This window comes from Physella acuta, unplaced genomic scaffold (assembly GCF_028476545.2).
Source record: "Physella acuta isolate Inbredline_101_S28 unplaced genomic scaffold, ASM2847654v3 ptg000639l, whole genome shotgun sequence".
NCBI lineage: Eukaryota > Metazoa > Mollusca > Gastropoda > Physidae > Physella > Physella acuta.
This window is the reverse complement of record NW_026732158.1, coordinates 86697-104939: the sequence shown is the minus strand read 5'-3', so window position 1 is coordinate 104939 and position 18243 is coordinate 86697. Positions and strand designations below refer to the sequence as shown.

At 40.3% G+C, this 18243-nt stretch overlaps 1 protein-coding gene across 1 annotated transcript; it reads right to left on the bottom strand.

Moving 5' to 3' along the window:
* Positions 1-1382: 1382 nt before the first annotated feature.
* Positions 1383-17586, bottom strand: LOC131948331 (uncharacterized). Its single transcript, XM_059309908.1, has 8 exons — positions 17491-17586; positions 15969-16053; positions 14277-14366; positions 13230-13432; positions 11185-11380; positions 3443-3648; positions 2702-2906; positions 1383-1674 (listed from the first exon to the last, which is right to left on the bottom strand). Exons 2-8 carry the CDS (start codon positions 16024-16026, stop codon positions 1463-1465), a joined length of 1170 nt encoding a protein of 389 aa, XP_059165891.1. The 5' UTR covers positions 16027-16053; positions 17491-17586; the 3' UTR covers positions 1383-1462.
* Positions 17587-18243: the final 657 nt, after the last annotated feature.

Sequence of the window (18243 nt, the reverse complement as noted above, 5' to 3'; positions counted from 1 at the left end):
TTCCAAAGCAAATATGTTAAGCAAGTTCCGAGGATGATTGTGGGCCAAAAAAATTCCCGGAATTCCTTCCTGGATTTCCCGGAAAAGCCAAAAAACCTCGAAAAAAATGCAGTTTTTGGCCTATATCTCGGCAACCAGACCACTAAGCGACTTGAAACATTTACCAATCGATTTCTGCCATAATTTTGAACAATATTGCAGAAGAAAGTTTTCAAAAATATCCTTTCGTTCGGTCACAAAAAAGTAATTAAGAACATTTAAACTGAGCATCGTGTAGGCCTAGGATATTTTTTTAAACTGAGCATCGTGTAGGCCTACTCGTTAAAATAAAATTATTTCCGTTGATATAGGTTAATATAGTTGTCTTTTTTTAGCGCAAAAAAATATCCTTTCGTTCGGTCAAAAAAAAAAAAATTGTTATGGATAACATAAGGAAATTGCGCTTAAATTGTCACTAGACTTTTTATTAACTTGTTTTCTTCCTTCGACAGCTGATCTGTAAAATCTAGATCTAGAGAAATGTATTGTATAATAAAATAAAAAGAACTGTTAAAACATTGACAATAGTGTTGAAACGTAATAAAAACAGCAAACGGACGTATTGTTAAAGTTATAGACAACAGAAAATTAGCTTTAGAACGCGTTAAAGATCTGAATAGGCCACGAAATATTGTATTGGAGCCGCCATTGATTGTGCTAAAGAGTAAACAAATCATGTGACGTCACTATTCACTCAAAGTAAAGTCGTTTTTTTCTAAACTTTTAAAATTAATGTGCTTAATCTACCAATGAATAAATCAATACATTAATTAACTTAAATAAATTAATTGTTGTGACTGACCCATTCTCTAATTGATCACTAGCGTACCCGTCACGTCCACTGCTGCGATCTCAGAAGAAATAGAATGACACTCGTTTTGATACTTTTTTAAAAATGTAGGGACCATAGTGCTTATGGGGGAGCCCGTAGTATGACCGTCTGGGGTGCGCGGTGGATGTTTCTGATTCGATTTAGTAATTGATTATATTCGTCCACCGTATCCACAACGCATAGCGCTATTTAAAACGCACGTAGGCGCCATAGCACTCATAGCATAGTTCATAACGCACCGGGAACATGGAATTAAGTAGTACCCTGACACCAGGAGATAAGATGGGGAACTCTGGGCGTCAAACCGCATCCTTCTGCCGGGGCGGGTCTCTTCGAAAAAAACAATGAATCGCAAAAAATTAAAAAAAAATACTCTCAAAAGCTTCCAAAAGCTTATGGCAATCAAACGAAAGGTGTAGTAATGCACTAAAGACAGACGGACACACATACATACTTATTTATTCACATGTATTTATTCTCTTACAGATGTAATCAAACACAAAACAAAGTCACCTTACACTCGAGGTATTACATTGTATAATATTTATTGAGATGTTCCATGTTTTTAATTTCCTTTCTAAAACTCCGTGTTCATTTGGTGACCAGACGTTTGGCGCACACTAGGAGTAGGACCAGGATGAAAACAAAGTCGCCAAGAGAGAAGAACCGGAAGCTGAGATTGTTGTACGCATGCGCAGACGCATCGTTGATGTGTTGGAGAAGGAAAGCCGCCATAGACGTCGGTTCCTCTTCAACGAGAGTCTCGTTTTTTACCTCCTTCTCTTCGGGCTCTTCGATGTATTCTGTAAGTGTATTTAGAGTGAAAGTACTATACATACCAGATGAAGTAGAGTTTATATACAGGTTGGTTTTTTTTTACTCGGTGCAGAGGCGTAGCGGGAGGGGGGGGGCGGGGGGTGCGGACCGCGCCGGGTGACACCATTTAGGGGGGTGACACCAAGGCAAAAAATAGCAAAATATATAGAGGAAAATTTGAGGGGGGGGGGGGGTGCCAATCGAAAGTTTGAGGGGGGTGGGTGCAAATCGAAAATTTGAGGGGGTGCAAATAAAAAATGTGAAAGTTTGTTCCTGGGAAGGGTCGCTACGCCTCTGGGGGTGGGGGTGGGGTGACACCATTAAGTGCCGCACCGGGTGACACCCGACCTCGCTACGCCACTGACTCGGTGTACGAAGGTGAGGTTTAGTCCAGAAACTTGTAGATTTTCTTTCCTTTTTCGCAATTTAAATATCGGGAGTGGGGTGGGAGGGACTTAAAATTTCCGATAGAGTTAAGGGCAACCTGTATTTTCTTGACAAGAGCCAGGTACTCAGTAAAGCTGAGTGGACCTCAGAGTTGAGACGAATTAGAGATTTTAACTACTTAACCGCATCGTATCATGTAAAAATGTTTTGAGAAATATTTCGACCAAAATAAAAATTGTGCGTAGAAAAAATACTAATGATAATATTTTGATTATATTAGTTATATGTAACGTGTTGTAATTTTAAAATATATTAAAACACCTTGACTTAACGACATATTGTCTTGTGAAGTCGACCAACTGACCAAAGCCTAGCCCTAGACATACAGACCTATTAAACCGCTGCACTGTGACCTTAATCTATTAGCATAAGAATATCGCTAATATTCAGGTAAAACAGAAAAAAAGTTCTGTCCTTGACCTATTAACCCGCTGCACTGTGACCTTAATCTATTAGCATAAGAATATCGCTAATATTCAGGTTTTAAAAAAAGTCTGTCCTTGACCTACTTACCAGTGACCTGGACCTTGACCTACTTACCAGTGACCTGGACCTTGACCTACTTACCAGTGACCTGGACCTTTTCCTCGGCCACCAGCTCCAGGACCTTGTTGCTCCCTGGTGCCAGACACCCAACCCTGCACTGGAAGCAGCCGCTGTCCAGTGTGGAGCTGTTGGTCACGGTCAGCTTGACCATCACCGCGTCACGGTTGAACGGTTTGTAGAAGTCGCCCTTCAGCTCCACCTCCCAGTTCTTGTGAGCCTTGAAGTGCTAGTCGAGGTTGGAGAAGGAACGGATGTCATAGAAGGAATTTTTTCTAATTCAGTTGACCGATAATAGGAGACGGTACAAATTACAAATAACAAAGTGCTAAAACAATTGTCCAATTTATTAGACGTGACAAATTTCAAATAATGAAAGTGCTAAACAGTGTTTCTTGCAGACTTTTTTCTCCGGGGGTAAGGGGGGGGGCACTTGATATTTTCGGGAGGGGGGGCACGTCAACATTTGGGGGGGGGGGGGGTGGACACTGGTAAAAGTATATGTTTCCTACATAAATTCCATTTCGTTAGGGGGGGGGGGGGGTTTAGACTTTCTTCAAGGGGGGGGGGAGGCGGAGCACACCCGAAGGGATGCCTGGAAGAAACTCTGGTTCTAAACCAATTGCACAATTTATAAGACGTAACCCTAAAACTAAAACTTTGATGAAAAACAAAAAAACACCCCCCACCCCCTCCTTTCAATACGCACTTCTGGATGGTGAATTTAAAAAGCTACCCTCGTCCACGCATGCGCACAGCACCTACCATCTTGCGCGTGGATTTGTTGTTTTTGTAGTCCAGGCGCACGACCACCGCGTAACGCCGGTCACATCCGGGCGAGCGGAGGATGGTCACGTGTTTGATGGTGGTGACGTCAGGGCTCATGCTGACCCTCCTGGCGTCGCAGACGGCTTTGTACGTGTCCCCCACGTGCACGGGTTCCGGGCCGACGATGTAGGCAGGTACCCTTTCTAGGTGAGTACAAAAATGAAAGAGTAAGCAGAATCAGTGTCGTATTTTTTTTAACGAATGAGGTAAAGTAGCATTATATTTTTACTAATGAGGTCAGGTAGTATTATATTTTTACTAATGAGAGAAAGTAGCATTGTATTTGTACTAATGAGGGAAAGTAGCATTATATTTTTACTAATGTCAGCAGGTAGCATTATATTTTTACTAATGTCAGCAGGTAGCATTATATTTTTACTAATTAGGGCAAATAACATTATATTTAGACAGGTGAGAATAAACGGTGTCTATTTTTACTAACAAGGACAAGTGGGATTATATTATGTACAGTGGTGAAAATAAACAGTTGTGTTTTTATAAGTGCGGGCAGGTAGAATTATAGTAATGTTGGCGATGATAAGCATAAGGTGGTATAGGCGTGTTACTTGAATCAACAACCTATCCGAAATAAGAATTCAAAGGGTAATCTTCCAGGGGGAGGGGGGAGAATGGGGTAGGCAAAGATGTCAATGGATGGATGACATAAAAGATTGGTCAGGGCCGTCCATTCCAGAAGTACTCACAGCAACAGAGGACCGAGACTAATGGCGGGAAATTATGAGTAAATCATATGTGATGCCTTAACGACCCCACCCCCTTTTTTAAATTAGGTGACAGTCTATGTCTTAGCTTTGCTTAAAATATTTCCTTTCAGTCGATGCCAGTATTTTAAAAATATGCGAATTTGATTTTATTACTAAAATTCTAAACGGGCGTTCTATTAATAGCCGTTGCTACCAGTCTATTTTCGTCTTCTGTGCTTTGTCTTGTCGTGTTTATTAATTTAAGTGTGATTGTTTTGTTTCTTGTAGCTGTTTGATTGGTGTTTTTTTATATTTTCGCAAGTGCTCGCTTTGTTTTCTGTGCAGTTACATTCTAATTCTAAATAAATGTATTTCTCAGTTTCTTGTATGTTTTATTTACTCGTTTGACGTGTTATTTTGACAATGGGACTTAACTTTGTATAGCGCGAAACGTGTGTTGTGTTAAAGATCAGCCTGTATGCTACCTCTCTTTCTTTTGCAAAAGTTTAAAGATAACTGATTGATTGATGAGAATAAAGTGTCGTATTTATACTATTGGGGACACGTCGGGTCATATTTATACGATAGGGTTTATGTCATATGTACATTAGTGAGAATAAATGGTATCTTCTTTTTCCTCCGTCTTAACTATCATAAGGGAGAGAATTACCTCCAACTAATTTTTTCCGTTTCAACAAGTTATGGAGCATAACTCAAAATTTAACCTGCTTTTCTTTTCAGAAAGCTGAAGTTGTTAAATTTTTTAGTTATCTCCCCTAGACTGGTTGCAGTCCGCTGATAACAGTTCTGACTGCCCGGGGTTCGAACTATGAGCCAGAGGCGTAGCGAGGGGGTGGGGGGGGGGGGTGCGGACCGCACCGGGTGACACCATTTAGGGGGTTGACACCAAGGCAAAACATAATAAAATATATAGAGAAAAAATTGAGGGGGGGGGGGAAGTGCTAATCGAAAATTTGAGGGGGGGGGGGGTGCAAATCATAAATTTGAAAGTTTGTCCCCGGGAAGGGTCGCTACGCCTCTGGGGGGATGACACCATTAAGTGCCGCACCGGGTGACACCCGACCTCGCTACGCCACTGACTATGAGCAATCAGACTATCGCAGCTAGTCTCTTTTTCGGAATCCCAGACTCGAATCCACAAAAGCTTTACCTGACTCACGGTAGGGAAAGTCAAGGTTGCTGGGTATAGTACTGACCACAGTATCCTTACAATGCCAAGGTGACTGACCATTAAACTCTACTTCATCTGCCCCCTGAATCGCCAGGTTCGAAATGGCAACTTTTTTTTTCTTGATGTTTTGAGTTTGAGTTTGTTATACACTGAATATGGGGATCTTGAGAAAGTGTGATGACGCAAGATTACGTCAGACATGTTTAGCAGATATAGGTTAACAGAAACAGACTATAGGCCTAGTTGGTTGGTTAGAGAGACCAATGGGCGCACAGGACTGACCGGTCACGTGGGACGGTCAGCTGACCACTGAGGCGTGGGTCAGTAGAGAGATTAGCGGGTTGATATGTAGATAGCGAGGAGAGAAGGTGTTAGGTAGTGGTTAGAGACGGTTGTAATTTGCAGAGCTACGGAACAGTTAGTTAGTGTTAGGATTGGTCATGGGAGTGCGTAGTAGTAGGTAGCATGTGGTATGAACAGTCAGTAGTAGAAGTAAATAGTACAGTGTAGATCAGTTAGGTAGAAACTTGAACATATATATCATTTTAATAAAGAACAATTATAGTTGAACTTGAACTGTGTGTTATTGCATTCATTCGTTCCGCCTTCATAAAAATCCCCACCCTCACAACTGGTGGAGCGCGGGTCGAGTACAGGAAAGACAGTATATTGGTTACTCATGACGGAGTGTACTGGTGTACAGCTTTCTTAACTCAACACAACAGAGGGTTCTTCAACCGGAACGAGTTTGGATTACCAACACAAGGGAACAGTCTACATGTCCAAAAAGATAAGTACCTTCCAAATTTTTTTTAAACGTTTGGGTTTAGACTTGTGCTGGATATTTGGTGCCAGCGGTTTTTCTGCCTCTTTCTTATCTGTTTCTTCAACCACACTACCCTTAAAAATGCCTCCATTGTACGAAGTGGGCACTAAAACTGAGCTTAAGTCAGGCCTAGAAGAGTCAGGTAGAATTGATAACTCGTTACTAGATATAAATGTTCAGAGTACAGTCAAAGTGAAAAGCAATTCAAGAACTATTGAGGATCCAGATATTCTGGATGAATTGATTATTAGGCTTGGACAATACACGACAACAGAAAATCGAGACTGGTTATTAACTGTTAAAGAATTTGACGCAAAAACTCTAGATGATCCAGATGCTATGGAAGATTTGATCAATAGAATTGTAGACTACAAGGTAACCGGAGATCCAGATTCCTTGTTGACTGAAGAAGAATATGATGCAAAGATAGATGCCGAGTTAGCAGAGAAACAAAGAGAAGCAGAAACATATATTGCCGGAATTAAAGAAGAAACAGAAAGAATTCGTAAAGAAAGAGAAAAATTGAGAGAACTTTGCCAAGCCAAACAAGAAACGGTGCAAAGTTTAGATACGAATAATAACAACCAGACAGCCGAAACAACATTTTACTATTCCTACGATTCAGATTCAGATGACACGTTCAGTGAAGCAAGCGAAATACCTACAACAAAAAGTGAAACACAACATACACTCCAAAAACATAATACGGCAAATCACAACATTCAGATTAACTACAGTCAACAGAAACACAATTACAGTGTCAGATGCTACTATTGTAATAGAACAGGCCACAAACAAATAAATTGCAGAATACGATATTATGACAGACGCAAACAAGATGCACAACGCAACAGACCAAAATATAGACAGATAAATAGAATAGCTTTTATGTCATCGTTTACAGAGGCCAGTAGAAGAACAGACATATTTACGTCAAAAATTAATAACAGATACGCAACAGCAATTAGGGACACACACTGCTCAACAGTGGCAGTACGTAACACATTCGTACAACACCACCAATACACAGGTAGAACACAACGTGTTCACAGTTCAAGAGGCAGCACATATGTTTGGCCAACAGCTATAGTCACCATAGCCACACACTCAGCGTGTAAAACAGTTGAAGCAGTTGTTTTCAAAAACGGGCCATACGATATGATACTAGGCAACATTACAGGAGTGAAGCAATTTAATGTAGAATTTATGAACTACAAGCGGCAAGTAAACAAGCAGCCCAGTATTCGAGACAACGAAAAAGTAGACGAATTGCAATTCAAAACGGACAAGTTGATAGAAAAAGTTAACGAGGTTATTGATGATCATTCTAGAAAGACTACCGAGATTGGTGCAGATGTTCTTAACTTAAGACTTCAGAACGACACAGTCAGTAATAGATTGCTGAGATTACAGAAATCAGTAAACAATGAACCAGAGGAATATGTAACAAGGCATTTGATAGCAAACAAACAGTACTGTTACTCCTGGTCAGCGTTAAACCAGGTGACCCCATCAACACACCTACACAAACACAAGTATAGTAATCATAGACCACGTGAAAGCTCGCGACACAATTGTCCACACCGAGCCCCGCCCTATCGGTCCTAGTGTGGTATATTAAGGCCTGGATAGAATTTGACCCGGAACGCCCCCACGAATGTTTTTGAACAACGGACTAAAGTCAAGTCGAGTTTTTTTTTTCTGTCAATCTAAGTCGCCGAGAAATCGGCGTGAAGTCAAAGAAGTTATTTAAAGTCAGTCAAGTCAGTCAATGTTGTTAAAGTCGTTGAGGTCATAGTGACGTTGTTGAAGTCATGTTGCAGTCAAAGAAAAGTCTTTGAAGTCATATTGAAGTTGTTGAAGTCAAAGTGAAGTCTTTGAAGTCATATTGAAGTTGTTGAAGTCAAAGTGAATTATTTGATGTCATATTGAAGTAGTTGAAGTCAAAGTGAAGTCTTTGAAGTCATATTGAAGTAGTTGAAGTCAAGGAAAAGTCTTTGAAGTCAAAGTGAAGACGTTTAAGTCGTCGAAGTTTAAGTCGGTCAGTGAAGTCTTTAAGTTGAATTGAAGTGAAGTCGTCGAGGTCAAGTTAGTCTTCAAAGTGAAGTTAGTCGTCAAGTTGAAGTAATTGAAGTAGTCAAAGTGGAATCCGTCGTTAAATTGAAGTCAGTCAAGTTACTGAAGTCAAAGTGAAATAAGTGAAGTTACTGAAGTCAGTCAAAGTGAAATAAGTCGAGTTACTGAAGTCAAAGTGAAATAAGTCAAGTTACTGAAATCAGTCAAGTTACTGAAGTCATGAGTGAAGTCAGTCATTAAGTCAAGCTAGCCAGTTTTTTGTCAGAATTCAGATAGTGAGAGCTGCTCCACTATATGATTACGTATTCAAATGTTGATTTGAAACGGCACGATTAATTATATACACTTACATGTCTATTCTTTTTGTGAAGCTAATTCTAAGCTCTAGTAGTGTTTACGTCTATTGAGTTTATTAGGCTTTACACATTGTTGTTAGAGTGTACTGATTTTTTATTTGGTTAATTTTGTAATGTTATATTTGTATGCTGTATGTACCGCCAGACAAATGTTCAGCACGTTTAAATTTGGGATTGAGGTTTTTTTTTAATGGAAGGTACCTCTGTCTGAATACTTGTCTGCGCGGGCACTAAGATGGTCACGTAAAACCATTGCTCATAATCTCGTAATACAATTTCAGACCCACTACGCTTATTCAGAATGCCGCCACCTGAAGCCCTGATTACGCTGAATTACCTGGACAGCGAACAGCCCTGCTTAACAGAGAATTGCCCTGGTCAAGACAGCGGACGCTTCGCCACCGCTCCACACCCGCACTGGGGTTGAATAACAGACCGCCAGCTACGTACACCCTCGTCGGCAGATACAAAGGGTAGAAGACCCATCGTCCAAGTTCCCAGCGTCGGAATGTTACGTCATTGTTCGCCACGCATCAGACAGCTCCAGTTCATCGTATAACCACTCTACGTGGACGTCTCAACCAGCGTTGAGATGAGATTGTTGCGTCATCACATTGACCAACGAAAGTTACGCCTACACCCGCCTCACGGGAACTTACGTAGACCAACGCCACTACCCACCCACCACAGATAAACGCCAATAAGTACATAACACTTACACACACACACACTTACACTGCTCGTTGAGCCCGTTCAACCAGTTACACATTCTACTAAGATTAGGTCAAGGCCAGTACACGACAACCTAGCCAGAACTGAGTTACACATGATTGAATTCACACATAACATAACATAGACATACATTATCAAGCAGAGACACCACAGACGTCAGGATACCGTACAAGAACTAGAACAATGACATTCCTTTCCAAGAACACAGACAGAAGATTTTATGTTTTTGTAAACTGTGCTGTCCCATTTTGTATTTGATTTACATGATTGATGTTAGGGATAGAATAGAGTAGTAAGATAGATAGTTGTTGATGTATTAGATTAGTAGCAGACGCTGAAAAATATAATTTGTCAGCTACAGAAAGGGAGGGAGATATGTGATGACGCAAGATTACGTCAGACATGTTTAGCAGATATAGGTTAACAGAAACAGACTATAGGCCTAGTTGGTTGGTTAGAGAGACCAATGGGCGCACAGGACTGACCGGTCACGTGGGACGGTCAGCTGACCACTGAGGCGTGGGTCAGTAGAGAGATTAGCGGGTTGATATGTAGATAGCGAGGAGAGAAGGTGTTAGGTAGTGGTTAGAGACGGTTGTAATTTGCAGAGCTACGGAACAGTTAGTTAGTGTTAGGATTGGTCATGGGAGTGCGTAGTAGTAGGTAGCATGTGGTATGAACAGTCAGTAGTAGAAGTAAATAGTACAGTGTAGATCAGTTAGGTAGAAACTTGAACATATATATCATTTTAATAAAGAACAATTATAGTTGAACTTGAACTGTGTGTTATTGCATTCATTCGTTCCGCCTTCATAAAAATCCCCACCCTCACAGAAAGCATTATCGATATGTTACACAGTGGAGTAGGATTGCTTAGGAAATTTGTCGTGGCATATATTTTGTATTTTTAAGACTAAAACAAATGATAAAAAATGTCTTTCATAAAATGTAGAATTACTTCAGATAGTAGGGGTTTGTAGTAAAGTGTTGGTGCCAGCTTATGACGGATTTGGTTGGTGGATAAAAATCAGCTAAAATGAGCTTTGGACATATATAAATTACGAGCTGACCCGCGCCGTAAGCATACGCCGCTATTTAGTTTATTTATTTGCTACTTTTCAGTAATTCATAATTTGTGAATTCGACACTACTACCCTCTTTCCCCCTTCTCCCCCCCCCTCCCTCCCCCCCCCCCCCCTCTCCGTAGGAGGAACGGCTAAGCCCTTACATGGTGGTGTCTTGTATGGTCCCCAAGTAAAAGTAAAGTTTCCCTTTCAAACCTTACGGTCTATGGGGCAAGTGAAGTAGAGTTCACTTGTTTCTGTGACCTCGGCATATGAAGAGATAGAGTGGTCAGCACTATGCCCAGCCGCCTTTACTCTCCCTAACGTGAGTTAGGTACCCATCAGAGTTGGGTGGACTCAGGGACGGTCTACTGGCTTGAACCCGGATTCGAACTCGAGACTTACGGGTTAGCAGTCCAGCTCTCTACCGCTAGATAAATCCGTCCCTATGGTCCCCAAGTAGGGAATTATATATATATATATATATATATATATATATATATATATATATATATATATATATATATATATATATATATATATATATATATATATATATATATATATATATATATATATATATATATATATATATATAAGATCCCTACCACTAAGCTAACATGGGGCAGAAGATTAGGGTTGGAGTCATGGTTTTAATAAGGGTAAAGTACTACATTTTAGATTAACACTATATAAAAACAACTAAGACAGCGTTAGTAGGATTCGAACCTGTGACAAGCAGAGTACTATCGAAGGTCTCCTTGATGACCGTCTTGTTCTGGATGTACTCGACCCCGCACGTGTAGAGACCCGAGTCTCTCAGCTGAGATTTTCTCTTCACCGCCTGCAGCTTTACGCTCATGTCGCCTTCCTCGTCCGCTGATTTTACTAGGGATATTCTCCAATTCTTGCCCAGCTTCTCATTCTTTGGAAAGTAAGCATATATATAGAGAGAGACACACATTTGTATATATATATATATATATATATATATATATATATATATATATATATATATATATATATATATATATATATATATATATATATATATATATATATATATGGATAGATAGATATGGATATGGATATGGAAAGTAAGCATATATATAGAGAGAGACAAACATTTGTATATATATATATATATATATATATATATATATATATATATATATATATATATATATATATATATATATATATATATATATATATGGATAGATAGATATGGATATGGATATGGATATGGATACGGATACGGATACGGATACAGATGTAGATGTAGATGTAGATGTAGATGTAGATGTAGATGTAGATGTAGATGTAGATGTAGATGTAGATGTAGATGTAGATGTAGATGTAGATGTAGATGTAGATGTAGATGTAGATGTAGATGTAGATGTAGATGTAGATGTAGATGTAGATGTAGATGTAGATGTAGATGTAGATGTAGATATAGATATAGATATAGATATAGATATAGATATAGATATAGATATAGATATAGATATAGATATAGATATAGATATAGATATAGATATAGATATAGATATAGATATAGATATAGATATAGATATAGATATAGATATAGATATAGATATAGATATAGATATAGATATAGATAGATATGTGTGTGTGTGCGTTTGTGCGTTTGTGTATAAGATATATTCATATGGAGATAAATATGAATATAAATATATCAAAATGTCCTAGACGTCTGGATATTTTCAATTTGAAGTAGATTTATCAACATCATCTAGACATTGATGAACGTGACCAATGTTTTAAGCCAAGCAGACCAGCATCAGGGGGAACAAGCAGAGGCGTAGCGACCCTTCCCGGCGCCCGGGGACAAACTTTTCGATTTGCACCCCCCCCCCCCTCAAACTTTCGATTTGCACCCCTCTCAACCTTTCAATTTATTTTTCCGACCCATTTTGGCGCCCCCCAATGTCGGCGCCCGGGGACATATGTTCCCCCCCCCCCGCCCCCGTTCCCCCCCCCCCCCCCCCCTCGCTACGCTACTGAGAACAAGTGAGTCTTTCTCTCCACAGTGTTAGCTAACTGGGAAAAGGGGAAGGGCGGGTAATGTGGCATTGCAAATGGCTTGCTTCTCAATCCCTGGTAACAGACTCTTGACTTCCGGGTTAGCAAGCCAGGCTTTTACATCTAGACCCTAGACAAACCTCTACTGTAACTCAATCTTTTCTAAATCTAGACCCTTACGAAACCTCGATTAAAACTCAATCTTAATAAAACCTCGACTATAACTCAATCTGGTTTACATCTAGACTCTAACAAAACCTCCACAATAACTCAATCTTTTCTAAATCTAGACCCTAACAGACCCTAACAAAACCTCGACTATAACTCAATCTTTTCTAAATCTAGACCCTAACAGACCCTAACAAAATCCTCGACTATAACTCAATCTTTTCTAAATCCAGACTAACAAAAACCTCAACTATAACTCAATCTTTTCTAAATCTAGACCCTAACAGACCCTAACAAAAACCTCGACTATAACTCAATCTTTTCTAAATCCAGGCTAACAAAAACCTCAACTATAACTCAATCTTTTCTAAATCTAGACCCTAACAGACCCTAACAAAAACCTCAACTATAACTCAATCTTGTTTACATCTCGATGCTAAAATCAACTCGACCAAAATTCAATCTGTTTTTACATGTAGACCAGAACAAAACATCGACTATAACTCAATCTTATTTACGATCAAAACCCTAACAAAACCACAGCCATAACTCAGCCTTACTCGTGTCAGCCTTGGTCCTTTTCTGTTCGTGGGCCGGAAGGTCGCAATCTGCGCGACCGTCGTCTCATCCTGGGGGACGCAGGAAAGGTCAAGGCTGAGTATCTTGTCGGCCATGACATCGACCTTGGCCATCCTCGGGTCACAGGTCACGACCAGTTCACTTCCTTGCATTACGTTATGTGGATGTTGGATCACTGTGTGGGCTAGAGGCAACAAAAGTCACGTGAGCAAAGATCAGCTGGACGATTCATGTTGGAAGCAGGTGAAGAAGAGTTCACCTGATTCCGCATCACGGCTAATCATTTGATTTGGCCAGCACAATGTACTACCTTTACGCTTACTACACCAAAATGCAAAAGACACCAAAACAATTTATCAGATTTGTTGTATAGGATTTCAGCGTACATAGACGTATACGGTAAAATGAAGTTACCATTACATCCCTTTCTTGAAAGGGATCCCGTTCTGCTACCCCGAAATAGACCGTATGAGTTTGTTATTATCTACAGTAAGTAGGAGTAAATGGGGCCGCTAGAATGCTAATCCGAAAGTCTCGAGTTCTAATCCGGGTTCAAAGGCGTAGAACGTCCATGAGTCCATGATGGGGAACCTAATTCACGTTAGGAAATACGCTTGGCATAGTACTAACCACACTATCCCTTCTTATGCCAAAGTCATCTGAAACAGATGAACTACTTCATAGGCACGAACGGGGAAAGATGATGATGATGATGAAGTTGGAGTAAGCTCTTTAAAATCCATCTTCGAATCACATTCCTAACTTTTAAGCGTGGGAATAAGCAATAAACTCGTCGGTAGAAGCCATGCTTTCTAAATGATTTATTTAAATCAAGCTGTTTAATTAGCTTTATTTTTAAGCCAGGAGTAAGGTTAGTCTTCTCAAAACTGGACATTGGCTTTCGCAGTCAGTTCAGAGGTTAGGTTAGAGTATATCTCCTCACAGCTACAGAATGGAATAACATGTCGAAGTACTAAGACCAATAGTGCTATAGTCTGTGAACCAGAGAGTAGTAAACCCAGGCTGACCTTGCTTTAGTGCCCAGATATCAGGGCTCTTGGAGAAGATGGTTGCATGTTCCAGCACTGGTTCCTCTTTGACTGCTATGTTGCTCGGACCTGATCAATAGGAAGATGGTTATAAACAGGGAACATGTTTTTTATAATGGGGGGGGGGAATGTCTTATAAAGATGGTTATAAACACGAACAGGGAACATTTTTAATAAAGCGTACAAGGGGAAAAATGTTGTCTAATAAAGATGGTTATAAACACAAACAGGGAACATTTTTTTATAAAGCGTACAAGAGGAAAAATGTTGTCTAATAAAGATGGTTATAAACACAAACAGGGAAATTTTTTTTTTATAAAGCGTACAAGGGGAAAAATGTTGTCTAATAAAGATAGTTATAAACACGAAGAGGGAACATGTTATTTTTTAAAGAGTACATTAAAAAAGGTTGTCTTGTAAATTATTCCCCTTATCTGAGTGAGACGGTCCTGATACATTCCCCTTATCTGAGGCAGGTCCTGATACATTCCCCTTTTCTGAGTGAGACGGTCCTGATACATTCCCCTTATCTGAGGCAGGTCCTGATACATTCCCCTTATCTGAGGCAGACGGTCCTGATACATTCCCCTTTTCTGAGTGAGACGGTCCTGATACATTCCCCTTATCTGAGGTAGACGGTCCTGATACATTCCCCGTATCTGAGGCAGGTCCTGATACATTCCCCTTATCTGAGGCAGGTCCTGATACATTCCCCTTATCTGAGGCAGGTCCTGATACATTCCCCTTTTCTGAGTGAGACGGTCCTGATACATTCCCCTTATCTGAGGTAGACGGTCCTGATACATTCCCCTTATCTGAGGCAGGTCCTGATACATTCCCCTTATCTGAGGCAGGTCCTGATACATTCCCCTTATCTGAGGCAGGTCCTGATACATTCCCCTTATCTGAGACAGACGGTACTGATACATTCCCCTTATCTGAGGTAGACGGTCCTGATACATTCCCCTTATCTGAGGCAGGTCCTGATACATTCCCCTTATCTGAGGTAGACGGTCCTGATACATTCCCCTTATCTGAGGCAGACGGTCCTGATACATTCCCCTTATCTGAGGCAGGTCCTGATACATTCCCCTTATCTGAGGTAGACGGTCCTGATACATTCCCCTTATCTGAGGCAGACGGTCCTGATACATTCCCCTTATCTGAGGCAGGTCCTGATACATTCCCCTTATCTGAGGTAGACGGCCCTGATACATTCCCCTTATCTGAGGCAAGTACTGATACATGCCCTTATCTGAGGCAAGTACTGATACATGCCCTTATCTGAGGCAAGTACTGATACATGCCCTTATCTGAGGCAAGTACTGATACATGCCCTTATCTGAGGCAAGTACTGATACATGCCCTTATCTGAGGCAAGTACTGATACATGCCCTTATCTGAGGCAAGTACTGATACATGCCCTTATCTGAGGCAGACGGTCCTGATACATTCCCCTTATCTGAGGCAGACGGTCCTGATACATTCCCCTTATCTGAGGCAGACTGTCCAGATACATTCCCCGTATCTGAGGCAGGTCCTGATACATTCCCCTTATCTGAGGCAGACGGTACTGATACAGGCCCCTGATCTGAGAGAGACGGCCTTGACATTGGTCCCTTGTTATGAGACACACGGTCCAGCTAATGTGGAGATACCTTGACAACTCACCATGGCAATACCGCAGCAGCAGCAGCGCCGTGAGCAGGAAAGGTATAACCACCATCATTTCCGGTCAGAGAAAGGGCGGCGTCAACTGGACAATAGAGTTAAAGGCATGTTTGGTGAGGTGATCACTCAATCATTCATACACTCATTCGTACACTCATTCATACACTCACTCATACACTTATCCATACACTCACTCATACACTCACCCATACACTTATACACACACTCATACACGCATACACTCACTCATACACTCACTCATACACTCACTCATACACTCACTCATACACTCAATCATACACGCATACTCACTCATACACGCATACACTCACTCATACACTCCCTCATACACGCATACACTCATACACTAACTCATACATGCATACACTCACTCATACACGCACTCATACACTCACTCAGACACTAACTCATACACTCATTCACACACTCATTCACTCACTCATATACGCACTCATACACTAATACACTAACTCATTCACTAATCAATACATTCATACTCTCACTCATACACTCACGCATACACTCACTCATACACTCATGCTAATATGTTAGGTTATATATAAACTCACTCACACTCATAAACTCACTCAATCGTTGTATACTCACTTTCATACTCTCACTCATACACTCCTGCACACATTCAAAAATAAAAAACATGTTCAGTTAGATGTGCACTCAGTCGCTCATATACACCCTTCCACACACACACACACATCAACAAAACACTTTCACTCACGCACACATGAACACAGAGAGTAAAACAAACAAAAATTTTTTTTTAAATAAAAATATTATCGCTGGTCACGACTTTTATATTTTTTTTTAAGGTTGTCGCCATTCAAAAAATATTTGTGAATTTATGTTTTTTAAGTTTCGCGTCTACCAATGCTAGTTGTAATGTTATAACATTTATTATTTCACTGCGCATGTGCAGTATTTACTTATCTATATATATAATTCTCTTCTGGGAGACGCTAGAAAACAAGCTGCAAAAGCGCTCCCTACCACCCCCACCCCTACATGGTCTGGTGAGCTGTGGTTCACGCTAAATGTTTACAAGCAGAGCCGGGTTTAGTGACGACTATTAGGGGCAGATACTTTAGTTTGAAACGATTTTAAACGTAGGGGGGGGGGGGTAACTAAGAGGAATTTGCTTTCACGGGGGGGGGGGGGGGGTAGGGGTTGGGGAAAGGAGGGGGGGGGTTATCGTTCTTAGCGAGCTACTGATAGTGTTTTAAAGAAATATTTTCAGTGGCAGCGTTGGTACTGTCGAATTCACAAATTATGAATTACTGAAAAGTAGAAAAAACAACAACTAAATAGCGGCGTATGATATACCGCGGGCCGGCTCGTATTTTATGTTACTCCCTCGTAACATTCAAGACCTTTCAAGGTGGACCATTTCGTAAATGTCGTCATTACCTAAATCCTTGATGAGCAAGTAGATTTAGCTAATATTAACATACAGGCCTAAGTGTTAAGTTATTGTATCAAACCTCACATATAGCTAACTTGACTTGATGTTATCAAACTTTGTTTTTTATTTCATGCAACTCGATCGTTGAGATTTGTGCAAGTGGCCATTGATGTCGAGATTAGTTTTGAGAAAATAACGGCGCGCACTTTGGCGCACTGAGAACTGCCACCATGGTGCGCAGACAAAAAGATTGTAAAGAACTAATCTAGCGTTGTTTTTATTATTATTTGTTATTATAATTATTATTATTATTATTTGTTTTTTTTTGAAAATACAGCAAAAATGTGCGCTGACCAAAAAGATATTGCAAAGTATAATCTAGCTAAAGTTGGCCTACTTTAATAACATTGTTTTTTTAAATTATTATTTATTATGATTATTTGTTGTTGTTTTTTTTTGAAAATACAGCAAAAACTTTAGGCTTTGAAATTTGTTTTATTAGTTTAAAAAAAAAACGTATTGTGACAAATGGTTCACGTTTGTATTGATGTCTTAGTCTGTGGGATTTACAACAAAAATGTATTTGTTTTAATAACAGCAAACACCACTTTATATGGATAAGGTGTGACATATGAGATGAGGCGGGGGAGGTGAGGTAACTCTGACTCAGCGCGGATTGTCATTTCGATGCCCCGCTTGGATGGTCAGTCTCATGCATATAATGGTCAGACCCATGCCTTAAGCAGTTGCTCAGTCCCATGCCCAGAATGTTCAGACCCATGCCCTGTGCTGTTGCTCAGTCCCATGCCCAGAATGTTCAGACCCATGCCCTGTGCT